Source organism: Talpa occidentalis, unplaced genomic scaffold (assembly GCF_014898055.3).
Source record: "Talpa occidentalis isolate TD23 unplaced genomic scaffold, MPIMG_talOcc4v2.1 talOcc4.8, whole genome shotgun sequence".
In the NCBI taxonomy this organism is placed as follows: Eukaryota; Metazoa; Chordata; class Mammalia; order Eulipotyphla; family Talpidae; genus Talpa; species Talpa occidentalis.
Window position 1 is genome coordinate 70957166 of NW_023605194.1, and position 19192 is coordinate 70976357.

At 46.2% G+C, this 19192-nt stretch overlaps 1 protein-coding gene across 1 annotated transcript in view; it reads right to left on the bottom strand.

Annotated features, from left to right (window-relative positions):
* Positions 1-9876: 9876 nt before the first annotated feature.
* SYT14 (synaptotagmin 14) overlaps positions 9877-19192 on the bottom strand; it is a 190894-nt gene continuing 181578 nt past the window's right edge. The window contains exons 7-8 of the mRNA XM_054689957.1: positions 15073-15262; positions 9877-11443 (exon numbers count right to left, since the gene is read on the bottom strand). Of these exons, the coding sequence (XP_054545932.1) occupies positions 11130-11443; positions 15073-15262 (504 nt within the window). The 3' untranslated portion in view covers positions 9877-11129. The remainder of the gene's footprint in view (positions 11444-15072; positions 15263-19192) is intronic.

Consider the following 19192-nt stretch of genomic DNA (forward strand, 5'->3'; position numbering starts at 1 on the left):
GTTTTCCTTTTCCTCATGTGCTCTGCTTCCATTTGAAGCACGGTAGCCTTGCACCATGAGTGTGCACCTTTGAATTCTCCTGAAATAAGGTGAACACTTTCAAAATCTGATCTTTGTTACAGGGTTGAGGCCCTCTGTGAGAGGCCCTTCTTCCTCAAGACCCTTTTAAATCTTTGGTCTTAATATCTGGGGCTCAGAAGCACTAAGCTTCAGAACTCAAAGGCATACTTAATCTCTGGGCTCTCTCTACTGCCTCCCACAAATGTCTGCTCAAAAACCATTTATTTCCTGTCAGAGTTCACCTTGAATGTCTTAGCAAAAATCATCTCAGAATGGTCACGGTGGAGCTCCTGCACATTCCCCTCTAGGGCAGGCTCAGGGTCACACTGACCGCCTCCCAGGGTTGGGTGGGCTTCACCGGTTACTTTGCCCCTGTGCTTCTTCACTGCTGGCTGCTCTGCAGCTCATTCAGTGTAACAAGTTGCAGGTTTCCATGTTTCCTTTCTTGCAGAGCTCTGCTGGGAGCCCCAGTGTTTGTTTCCTCTGTCTTGAGCAGGAACAAATGGACTTTGAAATGCAGAGAGCTGTTTCTCCTCACAGATGCCAGCATTCAAGGCACAAGTGTCTGGCTGTCTTTTTCCTGGGCAATTACTTGGTTGGTGACACAGGAGCCTTCCAACTTGTGGCTCTGCGGTTCCCCCAGCTCCCATGTCCTCTGTGTCCAGCCGATACAGAGACAAGAAAGCTTGGAGGAGGCAGATATGTTTCCTAAAAATCTCCTTGAAATTGGTGCACACACCTCTGTTCATATTCCAGCACTAGAACTTGAGCTAGGGCCATGCCTAATTTTCAGGGAGGTTGAGAGCTGTATGCTAGCCATGTGGGGGGAAAAAAAACACAGAGAAAAACACCGCCTTTGGTAAAGAGTGGGCAGTTTCTGCCGCATATTAAAAATATGGGTTGGAAGGTTGTCCTTTAGATGTATTTTCCTTACAATGAGGACATGTCTTCATTTTTTTCCTCTTACCAATTATTACATAATTTGTCCCCATTTATTTGGCACTTTCTTACATAGAAGCAGTTAATGTATTTTACATTATTATAATTCATTATAAAGTATCCACCCAATAAAACATTTCACATATTTAACTGGGTCCTTTTATTTTTAAATTGGGATGATTTCATTTTCAAATAGGAAACACCATGGAATGTTTTGATGATGTATGCAAAGGAAGTTGACTTTCACATCACTTTGCATATTGGAGATTGAAGGAGTTACAATCAATTTGCAATTAAGATACAATGTGAAGTATGTAACACTGTTACATTGGTAGGATGGATAACCCTCTCAATGCCCCATAACAAAAAAGAGAGAAAATGCGATGATCTGCTAGTTAGCATGCAGATGTGTCTGCTTTCTGGCAATGTTTCACTTTGTTGGAATTTGGTGGCAGACAATGGGCCACAGCACTGATGGACTTGCACTGATGGACTTGACCTTCTGAGTCAATTCAAAAACAAGTTCATTATTCGTGCTTCTTCCATCTTAAAAGTCTTGATAATGGAAGCCCAAAATACTGGTGTGGGGTATTCAGCAAGAGATACTGGGGAAAGATACGCTTTCCCTGAACTGGGTAGGGGTTAAATAATGAACCATTTATGTTAAATAGGGGTGCTTCATTGTTTCAGTGAGACGACTCACACAAAATGAAAAAAAAAATTGGTATTCTACTCTTTAATGGTAATTCAGGGAACAAAGATCCAAAGATAGTCAGATAATAGATAATGTACTTGCTTTCATTTCTGTCAATTTGAGAGCACCAAAAGTTTAAGTTCTTTGTAAGATGCAAAATAGTACTTGGTAAGTCTGTTATTATAAAGCTTTGTTGCTGAAATAAAATGGACAAGGTAGTGAAATCAAAAAAGATCTACGCTTAAGGTGCTTAGGGAACAACGCAGTAACTACGTAACAAAAAGGAATTAAAAATCAGCAAAGTATGCTTGTTGGTAGGAATGGGTTTTGCTAAACAGGGACGATCTGCTCTGATGCTGACCAAGCCACGCTGGGCTGCCCAGGACAGTGAGCACTGCAGACACCTAGAGTCATCCTCAATTTAGTTTTGAACTTTATTATTTTTTTAAGATTTATTTATTTATGCATACAAGAACTGGGGTGTGAGCCAGAGGTGTGGGGGCCAAGAGGATTCACCAGAGTGAGTGGGGAGCAGAACAGGCGGATCTACTGAAATCCACTGCTGAAGGGAGCAGTGGAGAGACAGGAGAGGTCTGCTGTGCCATGTGGGTAGCTCCCTGGCTGGGGATCAAACTCAGGCCGCAGTGTGTGGCGATAGCTTGATAGTGCTGTCTTTAACCCCTGCACCACCAGGGAGGCCCCTAGTTTTGAACTTCAAAGGAGATTATTTTAACTTGTTTAAATTTGTCTGTAGTCTCTTTTCTTTGGAGGTCAGATTTGCCTGAGAATGAAAGGACATACTATGACCCAAATATTTTGATAGCAATATTTTATAGCACACTTAAGTGCGACTCAAAGTCAAGTGCTTAATAACATTTACATACACCCACTTGATATTTGCTTATGCAACTGACATCATTTTATTGTAACAGTCACAGGAATACTTCTTTGTCAGTGATCAGAATTAGGGCTGATCTTGATGTATCATTGGAGAAGTCAGACGCTTTCTTGTCTCAATTGAGCACTAAGACATAAAAGAGATTTCTTACAGAAAGGTAACTTTGAACCCACACAAAAATTTATTCGCTGGAAAATTAAAGTGCCATTAAAAACCTCCTTGGATGAAATCATCAAAACAGTTTTTACATTGTTTACACAGAGGTCAGTCATTTCTTTATGTAATACAATTCTACAAGAGGAAAAAAGCACCGAGACACCGGTGTGTAGACAGTAGGAAAGGAGACAGGGAGCAGTGCAGTGCAAAAGAGGGCAGTTTCAGTTCCATGAGAATGATGGGGTACAGGCTCTTTCTATAAAAAGGAATTACACACACGCACACATACCTGTTTATATTTTTGATCAAAAATGCAAATTAATGTGACAATAATACAACACTGTTGAGAATGCAGGCACTCATATACGTTAACAAGACCCACAAATGACTTGAGTCATTTGCTAATATGCTGAAGACCAGGGAAGACAAGGGAAATGCTCGTGGTGGCGAATTTCAGGTGGTTTAACAGTTTTGCTCATAGAGCATTTAAACTTATTCTGCTATTATAGCCGTTATTAGAAAAATAATTAAGAAAGCTCTGTAAAAACTATACTACTAAGGAAGCGTCTTGCCTCAAAAAATAAAATAGGAAGAAAGAAAGGAGAGGAAGAAGGGGAGGGAGAAATGGGGGGAGGGAGAGGGAGAATGTTGAGTGAAAGATTTAATGAATAGAGTTTTCCATAAAATTACATTATTTTGAGAAATAAAACACAATGCAAGATTATCCTGTGAAGGACATGAGTTTCAGAGAAGCGTTCAACATTCATCAAGACTCTTGAAACTCATATAACTATATTTCATCAAGACTAATTTGAACTGAAAAATAATATGGATACGCTTTCTTATTTCAAAATTCTAGCAAGAATCCAGCCAAGTCTTGACTGTTCTCTCTAAAACAGCTTTACAAATTCCTTAAATTTGAAGGAATTAAATTGTTGCCACTATATTATTTTCACTACAAAAACGAGTCATCTCAATAAAATGATGCAGACATATTATAAATTAAATTTTTAATGCAAGCTACTACTGGAAACATTCTTTGAGTAAATTTAAAGGAGTATTTGTAATTTCAAAATGAGGTTGGACGTATCGCCCTTATTTTCTAGCTGAGCTTCAAACAGTTGTTCAAATAAACTTAAATACTAAAAGAGCCAATTTAAATGCAAAAGCTACCCTGGTCCCCTCACACAACAGATATAATTGTAGAATGCTGCAAATATTTTCAAATTTATCCAAAAGACCACCAAAATAAAAACAAGCCCCTGGCCTTCCGTGACTCTGTTCTTTTTTGTGAAATTACCCAATGAAACTACCATGTGAACGTTTTAAAATCAGGGTTTTTTTTTTTTTTTTAAACAAGACTTTCTTACATGGTTTAAAATATAAAGGATGTGCAAGCTAGATGGGGAAGCAGGAGACAAAAAGCAGAGATTTTAGGACTTAAAATTTTACGTCCTAAAATCTCATTTCCAAGAAGTCGGCTTCTACTCCATTGTGCTGGAAGCCCAGGTCCCTGGGTCGGCCCGAGACTCAGGACACTCGAAGGTCTTTTCTCCACTTGGAGCTGATGTCGTGCCTTCGGGGGCTCTGACAGAGTGGTGACAGGAGGGAATGGAGGTCTGTCTGTAGCTGAGCTCACACCCCGGGGCAGGAACCCACAGCCTGGTGGGCTCACAGCCAGCCTCTCTACCAGATGGGAAAGGCAAACAATGAATCTCAGAGAAAAAGGAAATTTCCTATTTTCTCATTAAACAAAATAGTCATAGTTAACATTAACCTCTTACATTTATGGAAATGAGCCTTCTCGTGGCATCTGAATGTATCAGCAGATTTCAGAACATGACTTTGTCAGGGCATAATGAAGGATTATATTCGGTTTCAGGGTATTCATTCCACACAGCTCAGGTGGGAAGCTACAAAAGGAATAAACAGGAAGGTGCTGAGGATTTGCTTTTTAAAGTAGTCTTGAATATTTAAAAGACAAACACGAATATCAAATAGTGATCAGAATGAAAAGAGGGCGAAGAAGAAGGGCCTGAAAAATAACACAACTGCAGACAGAGGCTGTGACACTGACATTGTGTCCAAAAATGGCACATCCACTGCCACAGGAGGGGCTTAGCTGTCACAGTTCTGTAGAGATTTTTAAGTACTAAGGTGATGAAATTCTACAATAAAACTGTTGTTAGATCAAGACCAGCTTGTTCTGCTCTTGACCCACCAGCACAGGCCACACTCTTGAAGGTGAGCAAGGTCCCAGGTCACAGAAGGACGGACAGAAGCTTCATTTCCCCCCCCAACCTCCTCCCCACCCCCCCAATGTCCACTGTCCTATCCATACAACTAAGAGCAAAGAGCCAGGGCATCCAGGGCATCCATTCTGGTAGGTGTGCCCGCCCTATGGGGGGCCCTGGGGCCAGTGTGAATGTATGTGGACGGGCGGGTGCTGCAGGAGGAGGGAAGGAATGCTCACGGGAGGGGCTGGCCCTTATAAATGAGCAAGGCTGGGTGTGCATTCTTGGTGGTGTTCTAACGATGCAGCCACTCGGCTCTTTGGCGCTGATGTGGAAAGACCCCGCCCTAGGGGTGCGAGTGACCGACCTGTGGCGGCACGGGTCGTGAAAGAGCCCAGCCCAGGCCAGGGTGCTCCCGATTCAGTCCAGTCCCGACCAGGCGCTCCTGGGTCAGCCCAGCCCCAGTCAGGTGCTCTCAAGATTCATGGAACCTCATCTGCAGTGGGCTCATCATATATGTCTGCTGGGAACCAACTTTCAAAATGTAAAGCCTGTCCATGCGGAATCATGCGCCAGATAAAGAGGATGTCTGCGTTGGAAAGGAGGAAGACTAGGAATGCAAATACACTTCACCCACATTTTTTTCAGAGCAAGAGGAGAACTTGGGGCTGTTGTATTAACGTGCTGTTCACAATAAAAATAAAAAACACAGGCCTCCCTGGTGGCGCAGCGGTTGAGCACTGGGCTGCGAAGCTGCCCACAGCCTCTGCAGCGCCGGTTCAATCCCCAGCCACTTCATCAATCCCCGGCCATTTCATCAGTCTGCCTGTTCTGTTCCCTGCTCTCATGGATTCTCTCACCCTCCCGCGCTTCTGACTGTACCCAGTGCTTGTATAAATAAAAAAATAAATCTTAAAAAAAAAGAAAGCAATCAAGAGAATAGAGATTGGAGCCAAGAGAGAAACACGTGGCCTGAGCCAGGTGCCATTATGGATGCCCCATCTGACAGGGTGGGTGAGAAGCTGAGACACCCCCCTGGGGGAGGAGCCGCTGCAGCTGGGCCTTGCCCCCATGATCCCAGGAGCCCCGCAGACCCGCCTAAGCCTCCTGGCATTGCCCCATCTCTGCCTTTGCAGACAGCTGGAAGGGGATATTTGAACAATAGCCCAAGGAATTTTCAGGACTCACAAAACCAATAAGATAGTGTGCGTTGGCTATACCAAAGGATGCGCTGGAAAAGCAATGTGGAGTGTGAATGTTTGTGAACTCATGATTAAATACCACTTTACTTTCTTCACTGGCGTCCCTCTTAAGGAAGAGGAAGTATTGACCAGCAGCACTAATCCTAGTCTAAATTTTGCTGTTAGGTTGCTGGAAAAGTCACGACACATTTTTGCTTGAAAAACAGAAAAAAAATATGTCATGACTTTTCCAACAACCCATTATTTATCACCATCACACTTCACACCTGGTTGACAGGCACAGAGACACGGCTGCCCATTGCCCCGCAGAGAGGCTGATGTCCTCCGCCTTCCACTTGAGGCTGAATGTACCTGACAGCTTGTTAAGTGGGGATTCTTAGGCTCTGCCCCAGCTCAAATGAAACAGGGTTTCTGGAGGTTCCAATCCAGTTCTCACAAAAGTCCTGAAACATACTGTAATCTGGAAACCACTGGCCTAAATGTTGACCTTGGAAATAATACACTGGAGCGGATGGGCATCTAGTGGCTCAAAGGGTCTGCCCTTCCAGGGCGGTGCTCCTCGTACTCCTCCCGCCACACTTACCCTACTGGGGGGCTGTCCCCACACTCTAAGACATGAGTGCCACGAGCACAAAGGTTTTGTCTACCCAACCTCATGTGTCTGCATCTGCAGCCCACAGAATAACAGACAGCACACAGCAGGTGCTCTTGTAAACACGTCTCCATGGAGTAAAGGAATCCACACAGAGAGCACGATTCGCGGTGCGCTGAACCTCACATAACGTTTCTCCACAGGCCAGTAAGTTCAAGTCCATGTTGGCTGTGCCCCTACTCTGAGCCAGGGGCATGCAAAGACCAGCCAGGGCGCTAACTGCTACCAGGAAGGAAAGAGACGCAGCGATGAAATCAGTGGCATACAGCCCACCTCAGTGGGTGCAGGAGAGAGACGGTCAGATGCCAGAGAGCACAGAGGGGGCAGCGCCTCGAGCTGGGAGCCAGTGGCTGGCCACTTGGGAGCGTGGGAAAGCCACCGTGTGTCTTAGAATGTTTGGATTCTCAGCAGTGGTCAAGGAGCAGGACAAGCAGATGGACACGATGTTCAGAATGAAGTGCAGACTACACAGGTCGAGCCAATTACCCAAACCAGAGTCCACTACAGAGCCCGGCTCAGAAACACCATCTGTCCCAAGAAGAAGGTTCTCTTTTCCCAGCTCTGTTCCTCTCTTTACTTGTGTCCTTCGCTGGGTGCAATGTCCGCTTTCCACGTGACTGGAAAAGCAACCAGGAGGCACAGCAAGGTGGCCGAGCCCCCACCGGCTGGTGCCCGCCCCGCTCTCAGTGTGACCGTGGGCTTCATGGTGAGTGCCAGCGAGCAGCTGTTGCCCTCCCACACGGGATCCACTCTGGTGGCCAAGCACGTGTTTTGAAGTCAATTTAAAACACATGTGATCTTATGCTCACATTCGGTGAGGGTGAGAATCCTGCCGGGGACCCTGGGCAGTGGACGGAGGAAGAGTGATGGAGACACTGGACGACAGCCAGTGGAGAGGATCCAGCGTTAACAGGAGAGAGAGTTCCCTGAGTGGACCAGCCAGTCTAGGTAGGCAAATCACCATTTTATGCAAGCAAATCTGTGTCCTTTCTATTTATATCTGGACAGACTTTGAAGCAAGCTTGGAGATGACGGCTGGGTTACACTTCAAATAGCCTGCTCTTGAAAACCATGGTTCTGGTTGGTCTCCAGCTTCAGCTGGAAGCACATTCTGCATTTTATGTCCCACCCCAAGCCCCGCCTCCAGTCCCCCAAGCCCCCTCCCCCGGCACCCCGTCCCTCCCCATGCCCCTGCTCTGCCCCACCTTGCCCCAGGTCCCCCCACCCCAGCACCATCTAACTTCACCATCAGGATTCCATTTCTGCCTCCTCCACGGGTGAGACGGAATTGCTGACGGTGACAGGACCGGCCTATGCGGGAGCCCTGAGCGTCTACGCTGACCTTCAGGGTCCATTTAAATACATGTCTACTTAGGGGGCAGTTTAGATTATTTTCGTATTTGTCTTTCTGCAGATTGTGGCCCAATTTATTCTGTGTCACAAATACATCGTTGAGGATTCACTACATTTTAAGAAAACAGACAAGTGTGACTGCACACAGCCAGGGTTGTTCTGAGATTCAAGATGATGGAGGACGATGCAGGAGAAACCTGGGGCTGAAGTCATAGGCGCTCCACTTCGAGGGTGCGACTAACACCAGGTTTGGAGACAGACGAGGGGGTCTTTCCAGGCCCGGGAACGGCCTGCCGGAGTCCCCCATCTGGGCCATCTCTGCGGATAAAACCTAGCGGACTTCAGAGAACAGTCTCTCAAGGTGCTGAAGCAACAGCCCTGCCCGCCCGGTCCCCATTTGCTATAATTTCTGAGACAGAGAATTTCTCCTTCTGCATCCACGCAGTCCAAGTGGAATGAGCAGGGGCACCACCGGCACGTCAGGTCAGGTTAAACGGCCCGAGCCCTGCTTCGGCCTGTTCTAAGAGAAGGACCGATCTTAGAAGAGGGGGCTCCCTGCAAGTCGGATGCAGAGTGGGGGGCAGGCAGCAAGTAGCACCCAACCAAACAGAATTTCTAGAAAACAGGAAGGAGAGTCATCGATAAACTTAATAAATGCTTTTCTATTTAGTTATCTGAAAAGACCAGGGCATCTTCACCTTTACACACATACTCATGTGCACATGCACACTTGTGCACATGGCACATGTGCAGGTAAGTGCACACAGACACAAACACACACACACACAGATGATCATGATGTCTGAGGACATGGGCCAGGTGGAGGTTGGGCCCTTATTGAAAACATCTTTAATGGTTTATTAATTTTCAGGCCAACCTGGGTTTGCCACCCACACCCAATAAGCCCCCAAGGATGTAGCAAAGCATGTACGATGCTGGGCACAAGCAAAGGAAGAGAGATTTCACAAGTAACACCCCACAGGTCTTTTCCTCACTGAGCGGCCCTGGGAGGTGTCTGACCTGGTTTGGTGACAGCTACAAGTAAGCCCCTTACAAATAAGGAAAATCTCAGCTGTCAGCAACAGGTCCCTTGTTTCAAAGCCAGAAAAGACAAGTGAGGCATCCAGCGCCCACAGGCAGCTTCTCGGCCAACATACGCTCCCTCCTCACTTTCCAGGCCATTTCTGAAAACACTCACGTGAACTGTTTCATCATTAGATTTGTGTTTTCACTTTAAAGCCTAACTCACTCACAACCTCCGGAAAGCCCACAGGAGTAACAATAAGGGGAAGGGCGTTCTCCCTGGAGAGCAACTCTGACAGCACCCTAAGGCCTCAGTTACCCGCCACAGTATATTCTAGCCACAATTCCCGTGTCTGAATGCACAAAGCTGCCATTTTTTAAAACTAAAAACTGCTAGGAACGCATGGTCTTTTGAGATTTCTTTTAAGGCCTTTCGGGATAGCCAAACGGGAGTAGCAATCTCTATGCCATTCTGCTGTTCTGGTAACAACAAGCTTGGGCTTAGCCGGAACGGGAGGGCTGACACTGTTATTGTGACTGGTGAGAGTGTGTTTCTGTCTGGTTTAACTGGAAGTTAGAAAGAGAGAAAAAGAAAATATTTTCCTTAAGTATAAAACATACTCTATTTAATAAAGTATACACGTAAAGTTATATATTGGGTAAGAAGCCAAAGTAAAAAGAAAACAGCTGATAAGATTCCTGCTCAATCAGGGTTCCTAGGTAGAACACCAGAGGAGAAGGCCTGCCATTAAGGGTTGGCACGCCGCCAGCGCTGCCACACCACAGGAGACCGGACACTGTTCTGAGGAATCTTTTAATTTTTTATAAAAATCGAAGGCCTAATTTTGCAAATACAGCTTTCGAGCTGTATGAGCAATTGATCCGACACGGAAGGCACAGGATGACGTCACGCTGAGGGTGGGGCTGCGGTGTCCAGCATCCAGCCCGTCACCAGTGGCGGCGCGGGCTCCTCGGGGGTCTGTCTGGACATGGCATGGCTCCAACAGAGTGGGTCCCCAGGCCACCAGGGCACACCCAGCGGGGTCTCGGGCTCACAGATAGTTCTCATCGGAATGTAGCTGCTGCTGCTTCCGAGGCAATCCAGGCTGACAAGGGATGTTTCCTCTCACTCCAGTTGTTTTCAACTTTCATCAGCTTCTCCGATATTTATGGTTTGTAAAAAGTGTGTTTGCACATGGGTGGCTTTCGAGGGTCACTCTTGGAAAGGAAGGCAGAAGCCAGGCCCTGCCCTGGAGCATCCTACGTGGGCAGAAAGGATGCGGGACGTGCTTTCGACAGAAGGGATAGCAGGTGGAGCAGCTGCCCCAGGCCGGTGTGGGTCAGCAGGTGACGCGTCTCTTTGGGCGAGGCCAAAGCACGTGGCTTTTCCCCAGAGGGATATGGAAAAGTCCTTGATGAAAACGATCGCTTGTCTGCACTGGGCATCGTGCTACTGGACGCGCTGGGTAGCTCGGACTGGTGAACCCGGGGACCCTCCACCGGGCTGCTGTCCGGGTGCCGGAAGCCCTTCCTGTGAGCTGTGAGGGAGGCAGGCTCAGAACCCCCAACACCAGGCCAGCATCGCGACATGCTTGACGGATGAAATGCTGGATGGTGCTGAAACATTGCAGCCGTTAGATTTTAAAATCATTTATAATGGTAATTTGTTCGTGAAACTGCTGGCTCTTTCACGAAGGTGAAGTAGATTCAGACCAACAGCGTGCTGCCCAGCGCTGAGGGCCTCGGCACGCGACTCTCCCTTTCCCAGGTGGGCTCAAGCGGAGTCTGTGCCGGGCCCCAGCCCCTAGGCATGGACGGTCCTGGCAGGAGGCCAAAAGGATGCTCCAGGGCCCAGCTCCAGCTGTACCGTCGGCCACACCGTCCGGGCAGCTGGCGGGACGCTTCCCGCAAGTGGCGGTCAGGACTCGAGGAGGGAGTGCCAGCGACACACCTGCTGCCCCTTGGACTCCTTCATCTCGGTCCAGTGGCTGAGCTCCTCCTCGCCTGAGCTGTTCAGCCCCAGGGAGATCCAGCCGATCATCTCCTTCCTTTTCATGCTGCGCTTGTTGTACACGGACAGGATGAGCGTGACGTCAGAGAGCTGGAACAGGGCCACCTGGAAGACGAAGGTCTCCTTGTACACGGGGTTGGGCTGCCCTCTGCGGATGGAGGTCTTGCAAGTAGACATCTCCTGGCCCATGGAGTTCAGCAGAGTCAACTTAACATACGTATCTACAGAGAACAGGACGACACACACAGACAGCATTGGCCACGGATTCCAGACAGCTCTTTGTTGGGATGTGTGTGGAGAGGATTATTTATTCTCGCTAAGGGTACGGCGTACAACATGCTCGATGGAAATTCAGCGAATTCCATTTTGAGCTCGATGCTTCTAAAACATGACAGCTACCGGGGTGCTAAGAGGGCACAGTCTGCTGGGACGGGAGACATCTTAACCTCACCACGCTGCAGTCCACTTAGAGGCCCGCCTCGCAATCCTTCCTCCACCCGCACCCCCCCAACCTCGGCCCCGCACCCGCCCTGCCCAAACCGCCCCCGTTTAGCTTCACTAAGCAGGACGTCATAGCATCAATAGACACTCAGCAAGCTCGATTAGCCACGACACTGTGAAGCATTCCACTGTGTTCTCAGAGAATAAGGAAAAACAAACAAACAGAAATGAAGGCAAATGGTGGGGAGGAGAAGAGGGAGACGAGAATGCAAAGATGACATCAGAACAGCTTAGGATGAAATGTCAAAAAAATCTCTGCATGGATGTGGTTTTTAAATATATTCTTAAAACATTTAAGGGCCAAAATGAAGCCAAATGCATTAAGGACTCAATGTTCTGCAAATCCAGTAAGACTTCCTCCTGGTTTCATGCAAGAGTATATTTCATGTGCTTTGGGGGGAGTTGCAATAAATAGGGGAGGATTTCTTCTGGGCACAATAGAAGGTGAAATTTTCAGGATGGCATCTCGACTATTGTTATGAATCAAAAAAAATTGATGTGATGTTTCGTGTACAAAGTGAATCGTAACAGTTCACTGTCTGATTATTTGGGAGATAAACCCTCTCTTCAAATAATTGCGCGATCAAGTTCTTAGTCTCATGCAAATGATCTTCAGCATGTTAATCCATCATGTGTACTTCATATCAAAAGTTCAATCAATTTTAATGAAAATTACAATATTTCTCGTGAAATATCTATTTCTGTTGTAGGAATCAAAATACAATGAATGAAAAAAAGAAAACCTTTAATTTGAGAAGTTTTGCTTCTTTTATAAATACTCTGAATACCATCATCCATAATCAGAGATCCAGTCTAAGTTAGTTTTTATTTCAAGTACCACAGATAAGAAATGTGCATATTTTTGGAAACCAACATGGTGGACAGCTTCAGTGCTGGCAAGTTGGAGGGGATTTTGTTTTTGCATGAAAAGACAACATCCAATTAGCCTCTACAGGACTCACCTCGGATTATATAAACCTGTCCACCTATCAAGTGTTTTAGACAACAGAACAGTCCATCTGACAACAGGGGGTGGAAAGCAGTAAAAGAAATAATGACCAGATGTCAATTGTTGGGTGAAAGAGGGTCAAAGGTTAGAGTTAAAGCGGAAACACTGTTCACTGGCGTGAAAGAACACAAAACTTGAGCATTTTAATTCAGGTAGAGGCGCTGGGTAAATTTCATGGGATAAGGATTTTAAGGTCATTGTGTAATCTTCAACAAGAATTACATTGTTTTCAAGGGGGGATATCTCCAGGATGAGATCCTTTTGGTCTAAAGCACACCGAACATAGAATCATGCCAATTATCAGGCTATAAAAGACTGATCAAAAGTCATTCAAGGCTCAAGATTATTATGAGGCTGAAATTTAAGCTTATCCATTCAATATTTAATATTTCAAATACTTTTTCAATACTCCCAGGGGCATATAAAATTACATGATGCAAAATCAAATAGAAACTATCATCATTTTTGCTCTCTCGTGATGCCACTATTTCTTTGGCTAAAAATTGGATTATTTAGTCGACAATACAGTTCAACTTAGTACCCACCTATGAAGGGTCACAAGCTTAATAATATTTATACCAATTATTTGTAGCACGAGACAGGTTGATAGCTTTCTATGTCATATTTTACTTCATAAATACTTCGTAAGACTCATTTTCAGGTTGACGTGCTCCCTCCCAGTGACAACTAGCCTCCTGATACTGAAGGTCCAGTCCTCACCTCATGGCAGCTGCTACCACCTGCTCTTTGCCCTGCACGCCCTGACCCCTCTTCACCTGTCCATCATCCCACCTGCCTGCTTCCTTCACCCCATTCTACTAGTGCTCCTCCACTCCTACCACAAGAGGAAACATGTATTATAAGGCTACATTTAGCATCTCAAGTTAAATATTTGTTGAAAAATTAAGCCACCAGCGAAAGTTGAAGCAGCAAGCGACAGCTGCTGGCTGAGGTGACCCGGTCACACTCTGGTGTCTGCTGCTGCATCCCGAGAGCATGTCAGGGCGGGCGAACACATTTACCTCTGTCGCAGGCCTCACCACCCTCCTGATCAACCGTCTAGAACGTCTGCTCATTTCAGTTCCCTCCAGACTCTCCCTTTTGCATTCTCTGTGTGAGTTCACGAGAATCAAGTCACAGGGCCTAAGCTGCTGGTTCTAGCCATTGTTTTTTCCTCCCTTGGCATTTTTCCTTCTGAAAAGGGAGTAAGCCCAGCCTGCTTGCACACACCCTTACCTGCTCTGAGGTCACTGCTGCACTGACAGAAACAACCGCAATGTTATAAATAATGGAATGGTGGAGAGGCAGCTAGCCCAAGCATTTCCCACGAACATACTCGTGGTTTTGAACTTTTAGCTCAAGACTTTCCATGGTGTGTGTAAGAAGGAAGGTTTCCTCCAGTGCTGTGGGCAAAGCAAATATAATTTTATGACTCTGATTGGAAAAGGAATTTTCAGGACATTGAGAAGCAAATTTAATTCGAAGGTGGAAAAAGTTTTCTCCAGTAATGAGTCTGTAGGTGGAGTAAAAGATGCTTTAAGCAAGTCTGTGATAAATCTGAAACACATTCAAGGTAGCCACTACTTTTCAAGGTTTCCTTTCGTGTTTTTTCACCTTGGTATTAACAGCTTTAAGTTTAGAGATGCATGAGGAAGCTGCTACTTTCCCAGTTTATTTCTCCCAGGTGTCAACAACCTGCTGGGAGGCATATCCAGCGCCAATTTCTCTGTGCTCCCACAGCTTACCCAGGCCCTGAGCTGGGAGAGGGAAGATGGGGGAAGTGTGAGAGGGCAATGCCTGCCTCTGGGCGAGCAGCAACCTCTTCCTACTCTGCTTGTCCCGGGAAAGGCAAAGCACACACCCTTAAGTCCCTGCTGGCAACACTGATTTATAATTTTAAAGTTGGAAAAATGTGAAGAAACACCTAAGTTTCTTCCTAAATTGTCAGAGAAGGAAAAAGAAAGGCATCTATACATTGGTTGTTAGGACTGCCCACAGACAGAAAACATCAGTCTTCGGTTGGCAACAACAGCTACACATATCCCTGCTTACATTTGTGGAATGTTATTGATTTTCCTGGCATGAGATCCCGGCTAAGATAGTGAGAATTGACTCTGCGGACACTATGAAAATGTATGTCTTGTCACCTTACAATTAATCTTTTGAATTCCAAATTTTCCTACTTCTCGAGTGACTGGAAATAGAAAACATGAAACAGAGAAGCTGGTGATCACAGCATTTCATTCTGATCAGTTCAGACTAAAGGGTGGGACTGAAGCCCCTAACACCTTGAGTCCCATAAGTGCAGAAATAAGAGAATTAAAAAATTGTGTCACTCACTGGGTGGCCTGTTTGCTGCCAAGTGCTTGAAGTGGCTGCCTTTGATCACTTCGGCTGACAGTCTCCCCGTCGTTGCATTGTACAGCAGGCCAACGAGGATTTCTGGGACAGAGCCGTGCTCCAGGGATTGACATGAGGATGCACTTTCACTACAGGACATTTCTGACATGCTCACCTGGGAGTCACAGCCCTGTAATCAAAAATGAAAGTTTCATAGTATTTTATTAATAAAAAACAAGAGAGACTGTGTCAGTGTTGTGAGGAGTGAAATTAGGTGGGTGTATCACAGCAAAGACAAGAGTTACAGGCAGAAGTCCCAAAACACTAGATTGTAAATGCTGTTCTTAGCATATTTTAGTCCCTGGAGCTCTGTTCATTGCACAACAGTCAAAGAAATAATAGATAAGAAGGATTCATAAATTTCTGCATATTTACATATACATCAGAAAAGATTAAATTCTTAAAAGTCATAGATGTTAATGAACTGTTTTCTGAATGTGAAATGTTGCTTAAAGATTTGTTGACTTTGACTGACAGATTTATGTCTTCATTGAAAACTTTTAAAGACAGCAATCGGCACATTTGATTAAATAAACAAGACAAAACTATCTATTTATAAACATATCTGTAAAAGACAGAGACAGAAACTTGAAAAGGAATGGATGGGAAAATGTTTACCATGCAAATAATAACCAAAGAGAATCGATGTAGCTACGTCAGTATCAGTCACGGGTAACTTTAAGGCAACAACCATGACCAGAGATGAAAAGTACACACAATAATGATAAAACTTTTGAGTTGCTAGGAAGATAAAGTAATTGCAAAGTTCCTTACACTTAATAACTTGGGTTCAAAACACAGAAAGCAAGAATTGCCAGAACCAGAAGGAAGAACGAATAACTAACACCCATGAGGAGAACTGTGGCACACTTGCTTCTTTCAGTCACTACCGGAGAAGCAGACAAGTAAAACAGTGAGGACGTAGAATGTCATAAGAAACAAATCTGACCCAACGGTGATGTGTAGAACACCAACCTTACAACTACAGAAAATCTATTTTCTCAAGTACATGGTGGAATTTTCATTGAAAATTTAGAAAATTAAAGCAAATAACAATGACTTTCAAATAGAGGAAATCATTCAGCATACGCTTTTCCATGAGTTAGAAATCCAAACTATCTTCTAGTGAAAATTAAGGATACACTTCTATATAACCCATGGAAAACGAAATGACAGTGAAAATACGCTATTTGAAAAGACTCGTAAGAATAGACCAACGCTGGAGTGTTCAATTATGGAAAGCAAAGAGGATGGCACAAACAACAAAGATCAGAGATGAAAAAGGAGACACCATTATAGACTCTAGAGGCGCAAGAAGACAAGGGATGGCATTAACAGCTTCCTTCCAACAAATTCACAACTCTGACGAAATGGACGGATTCCTAGAAAACTGCAACAAACCAAAAAGGACACAAGCAGCAAGAGAATATCTGAACAATCGTGTGGAAGAAGCAGAATTTGTAATTAAACACCTTCCCCAAACAAACCAAAACCAAAACGCTTTTTTAAAAAAAAAATTATTTATTTATGCATACAAGAGATGGGGTACAGGCCAAAGGTGTGGGGGGGTGTTTCACCAGAGACAGAGCAGGGAACAGAATAGGCAGATCTACTGAAATCTACTGAAGGAGCAGCAGGCAAGGCAGGAGAGGTCTGCTGCGCCCTGTGGGTAGCTCCTTGGCAGAGGATCAAAGTCATGCTGCAGAGGCTGAGGACAGCTTTATAGGTTGTGTCCCAACCCTTTGCGCCACAAAACTAAAACTCTTTAGCTAGATGGCTTAGTAAATTCTAATTAACAATGCTGTCTTTCCCAGACTCATCCAGATAGCAGGCAAGAGGACACACTCTCTCCAGTTGCCTTTAAGAATCTAGCAAAACCTTCAAACCCAAACCTGACAAGGACATTATAGGGGGGAAAAAATCACAGGACATCTTTATTTGTGAACTTAGATTCAAAACCCCATGTAAATGATTAGAAAACCAAATCTAGCAACATGTACCATCACATTTAATGTAGAAAGTCTTTACTGTTTCCCCTTTGATGTAGGGAATGGGGCTCACATGCTGGCTACTCCCACTGTGGGCAGCAGGGCAGTGAGATGCCAGTGGCCAGGGTCCCAGCGTGGACGAAGTGACAGAGGGCAATTTGGAAGAGAGGCAGTGGGACGGTCCTTGGGGGTGTCATGTCACTGCAGGCACATGAAGCCCGGACCTGCCCACATGTGGAGCAGAGTCACCCCGATGTTGCTGTGTACCAGCCCCACGTCCGAAGATTGTTATTAGAAAGAGCAACTGTTAGAGCATAAATATAACCTATGTAGGCACAGATGCAACAATGATATGTGCAACCCATACAGACCACTAAGAAGTTATCAGGAGACATTTGAAAATGCTAAATAGACCGTATTTATTCATGTGTCAGGAAGCTCAATTCTGTGATATTTGCTACTTATCAACCAAACGCCATCAGTTGGTTGCTTGGTGGGGCTGGTGAGCTGGTCCACCTGGGTGTGGTAGTGGCACGCGGTGGGCACGAGTCCCACCACCTGCTCAACAGGACCAGCACACAGGTAGCCAGACAGGCTCCCATGTCTGGTTTTCCCACTCTCCTAATGCATGTTGGGTTTCACATGGAAAGAGGTTTAATGAAAGGATTACTGAGCCCAAGGACGCAGCAGATTCAAGTGAACACACAATGGCAGAAATAAATGTTTAAGATTTTCCTTAAAGATTGCAAAATGGATTCACTCTATCAGTTTAAAATAAAGACTGGGCTAGAAGATTTGGGGTGCCCTGGGGGGCAACAGACACCCAAGGGTGTGGTCCTGCACCCCTGAGCCCCATACTGGGCTGTCAGCCAGTGTTACCTCAATGAAAAAAATAGCTTAAGAATAATAAAGATGGTAACGTGATTTGCTATGCGAGATTTAAAAGATTTTTAGATTTAAATAAAAATGAAAGATGCTTTCTACAATAGAAACACAGTTTGAATCCACCACGGGCCGTGAGGGTGACAGCCTCCCTGCACTAACAGGCAGTGTCCACACCTGACACTGAGCCCCGGAGGACAAGGCCAGAGGGCAGAGAACAGCATGGCCCAGCATTGCCAGGGACACTTGCCGGGTAGCGTGTTTGCACGATCTGATTTGTAACTTCACTCAGGACATGGCGTCACTTGTGAGATGCGTCAGGACCACACTCGGCAGTGGGGCATTTGCTCTGCAAGGCCTTCCTCAGCCCATTAGGACACCTTGAGTCTCCACAATGTTGCATTTTTCACATGAAGATAATAAGAGATGAGCTTGGCATTTCTTACCAGCTCAGAGGTGGTACTGCCCATCCTGAGCCAAAAAAAAAAATCCCGGGAAAGACCCCTTCTCCTGAGAAGAGCCAACGCCCCCCTTCCCCCACCACCTCTTGCTGCAAATCGTCACCACAGCAAGCAGCAGGCGCGTGAGGCAAACAGGCCCTGGCAGACAGAAGGCAGCTGTGTCCGGGAGAGCCGGGTCTGGACTCACCCTCAGAAAAGGCACAGGCATGGCCTCCCTGCATCTGCGCCAGTGAGGGCCTTGCTAGTGTATGCGGGCACAGGAGGACCTGTGCGGGTGTGCGTGGGCATGGGGAAGAGCCTTGTGGGTGTCTGAGGTCACGGGCGGGAGGGTGTGCACAGGCAGGGGTGGGCAGGTGTGTGAGGGGACAGTAAAGGCAGCAAGTCAGGGCTCCCCGCAGGGAAGCGAGTTAAGTGGACACCGTGGCCTGTGCCAGGGAACAAGCCCTGCACGAGGGCCCCCAGACGGCGGTTGCTGGGCCAGCAACATCACCCAGTGCCCCCATAGGCTGCCCCCACTGCCCCTCAGGCACTGTCCACTCAGTGTTGGGACCCCCCGCAGGCCTCAGCCCCAGCTCCCCTGACCGCAGGGGAGTGACCCAAAGCCAAGCGCACCCCAGTGCCAAGGAGGATGACTTAGCAAGAGCCGCCGCTCCCCACCCCAAGTGTAACCTCTTCCCACTCGACGCGGTGTCCCCCTTCCAAAGGCCTACTCTACGCCAGCTGCGGGGG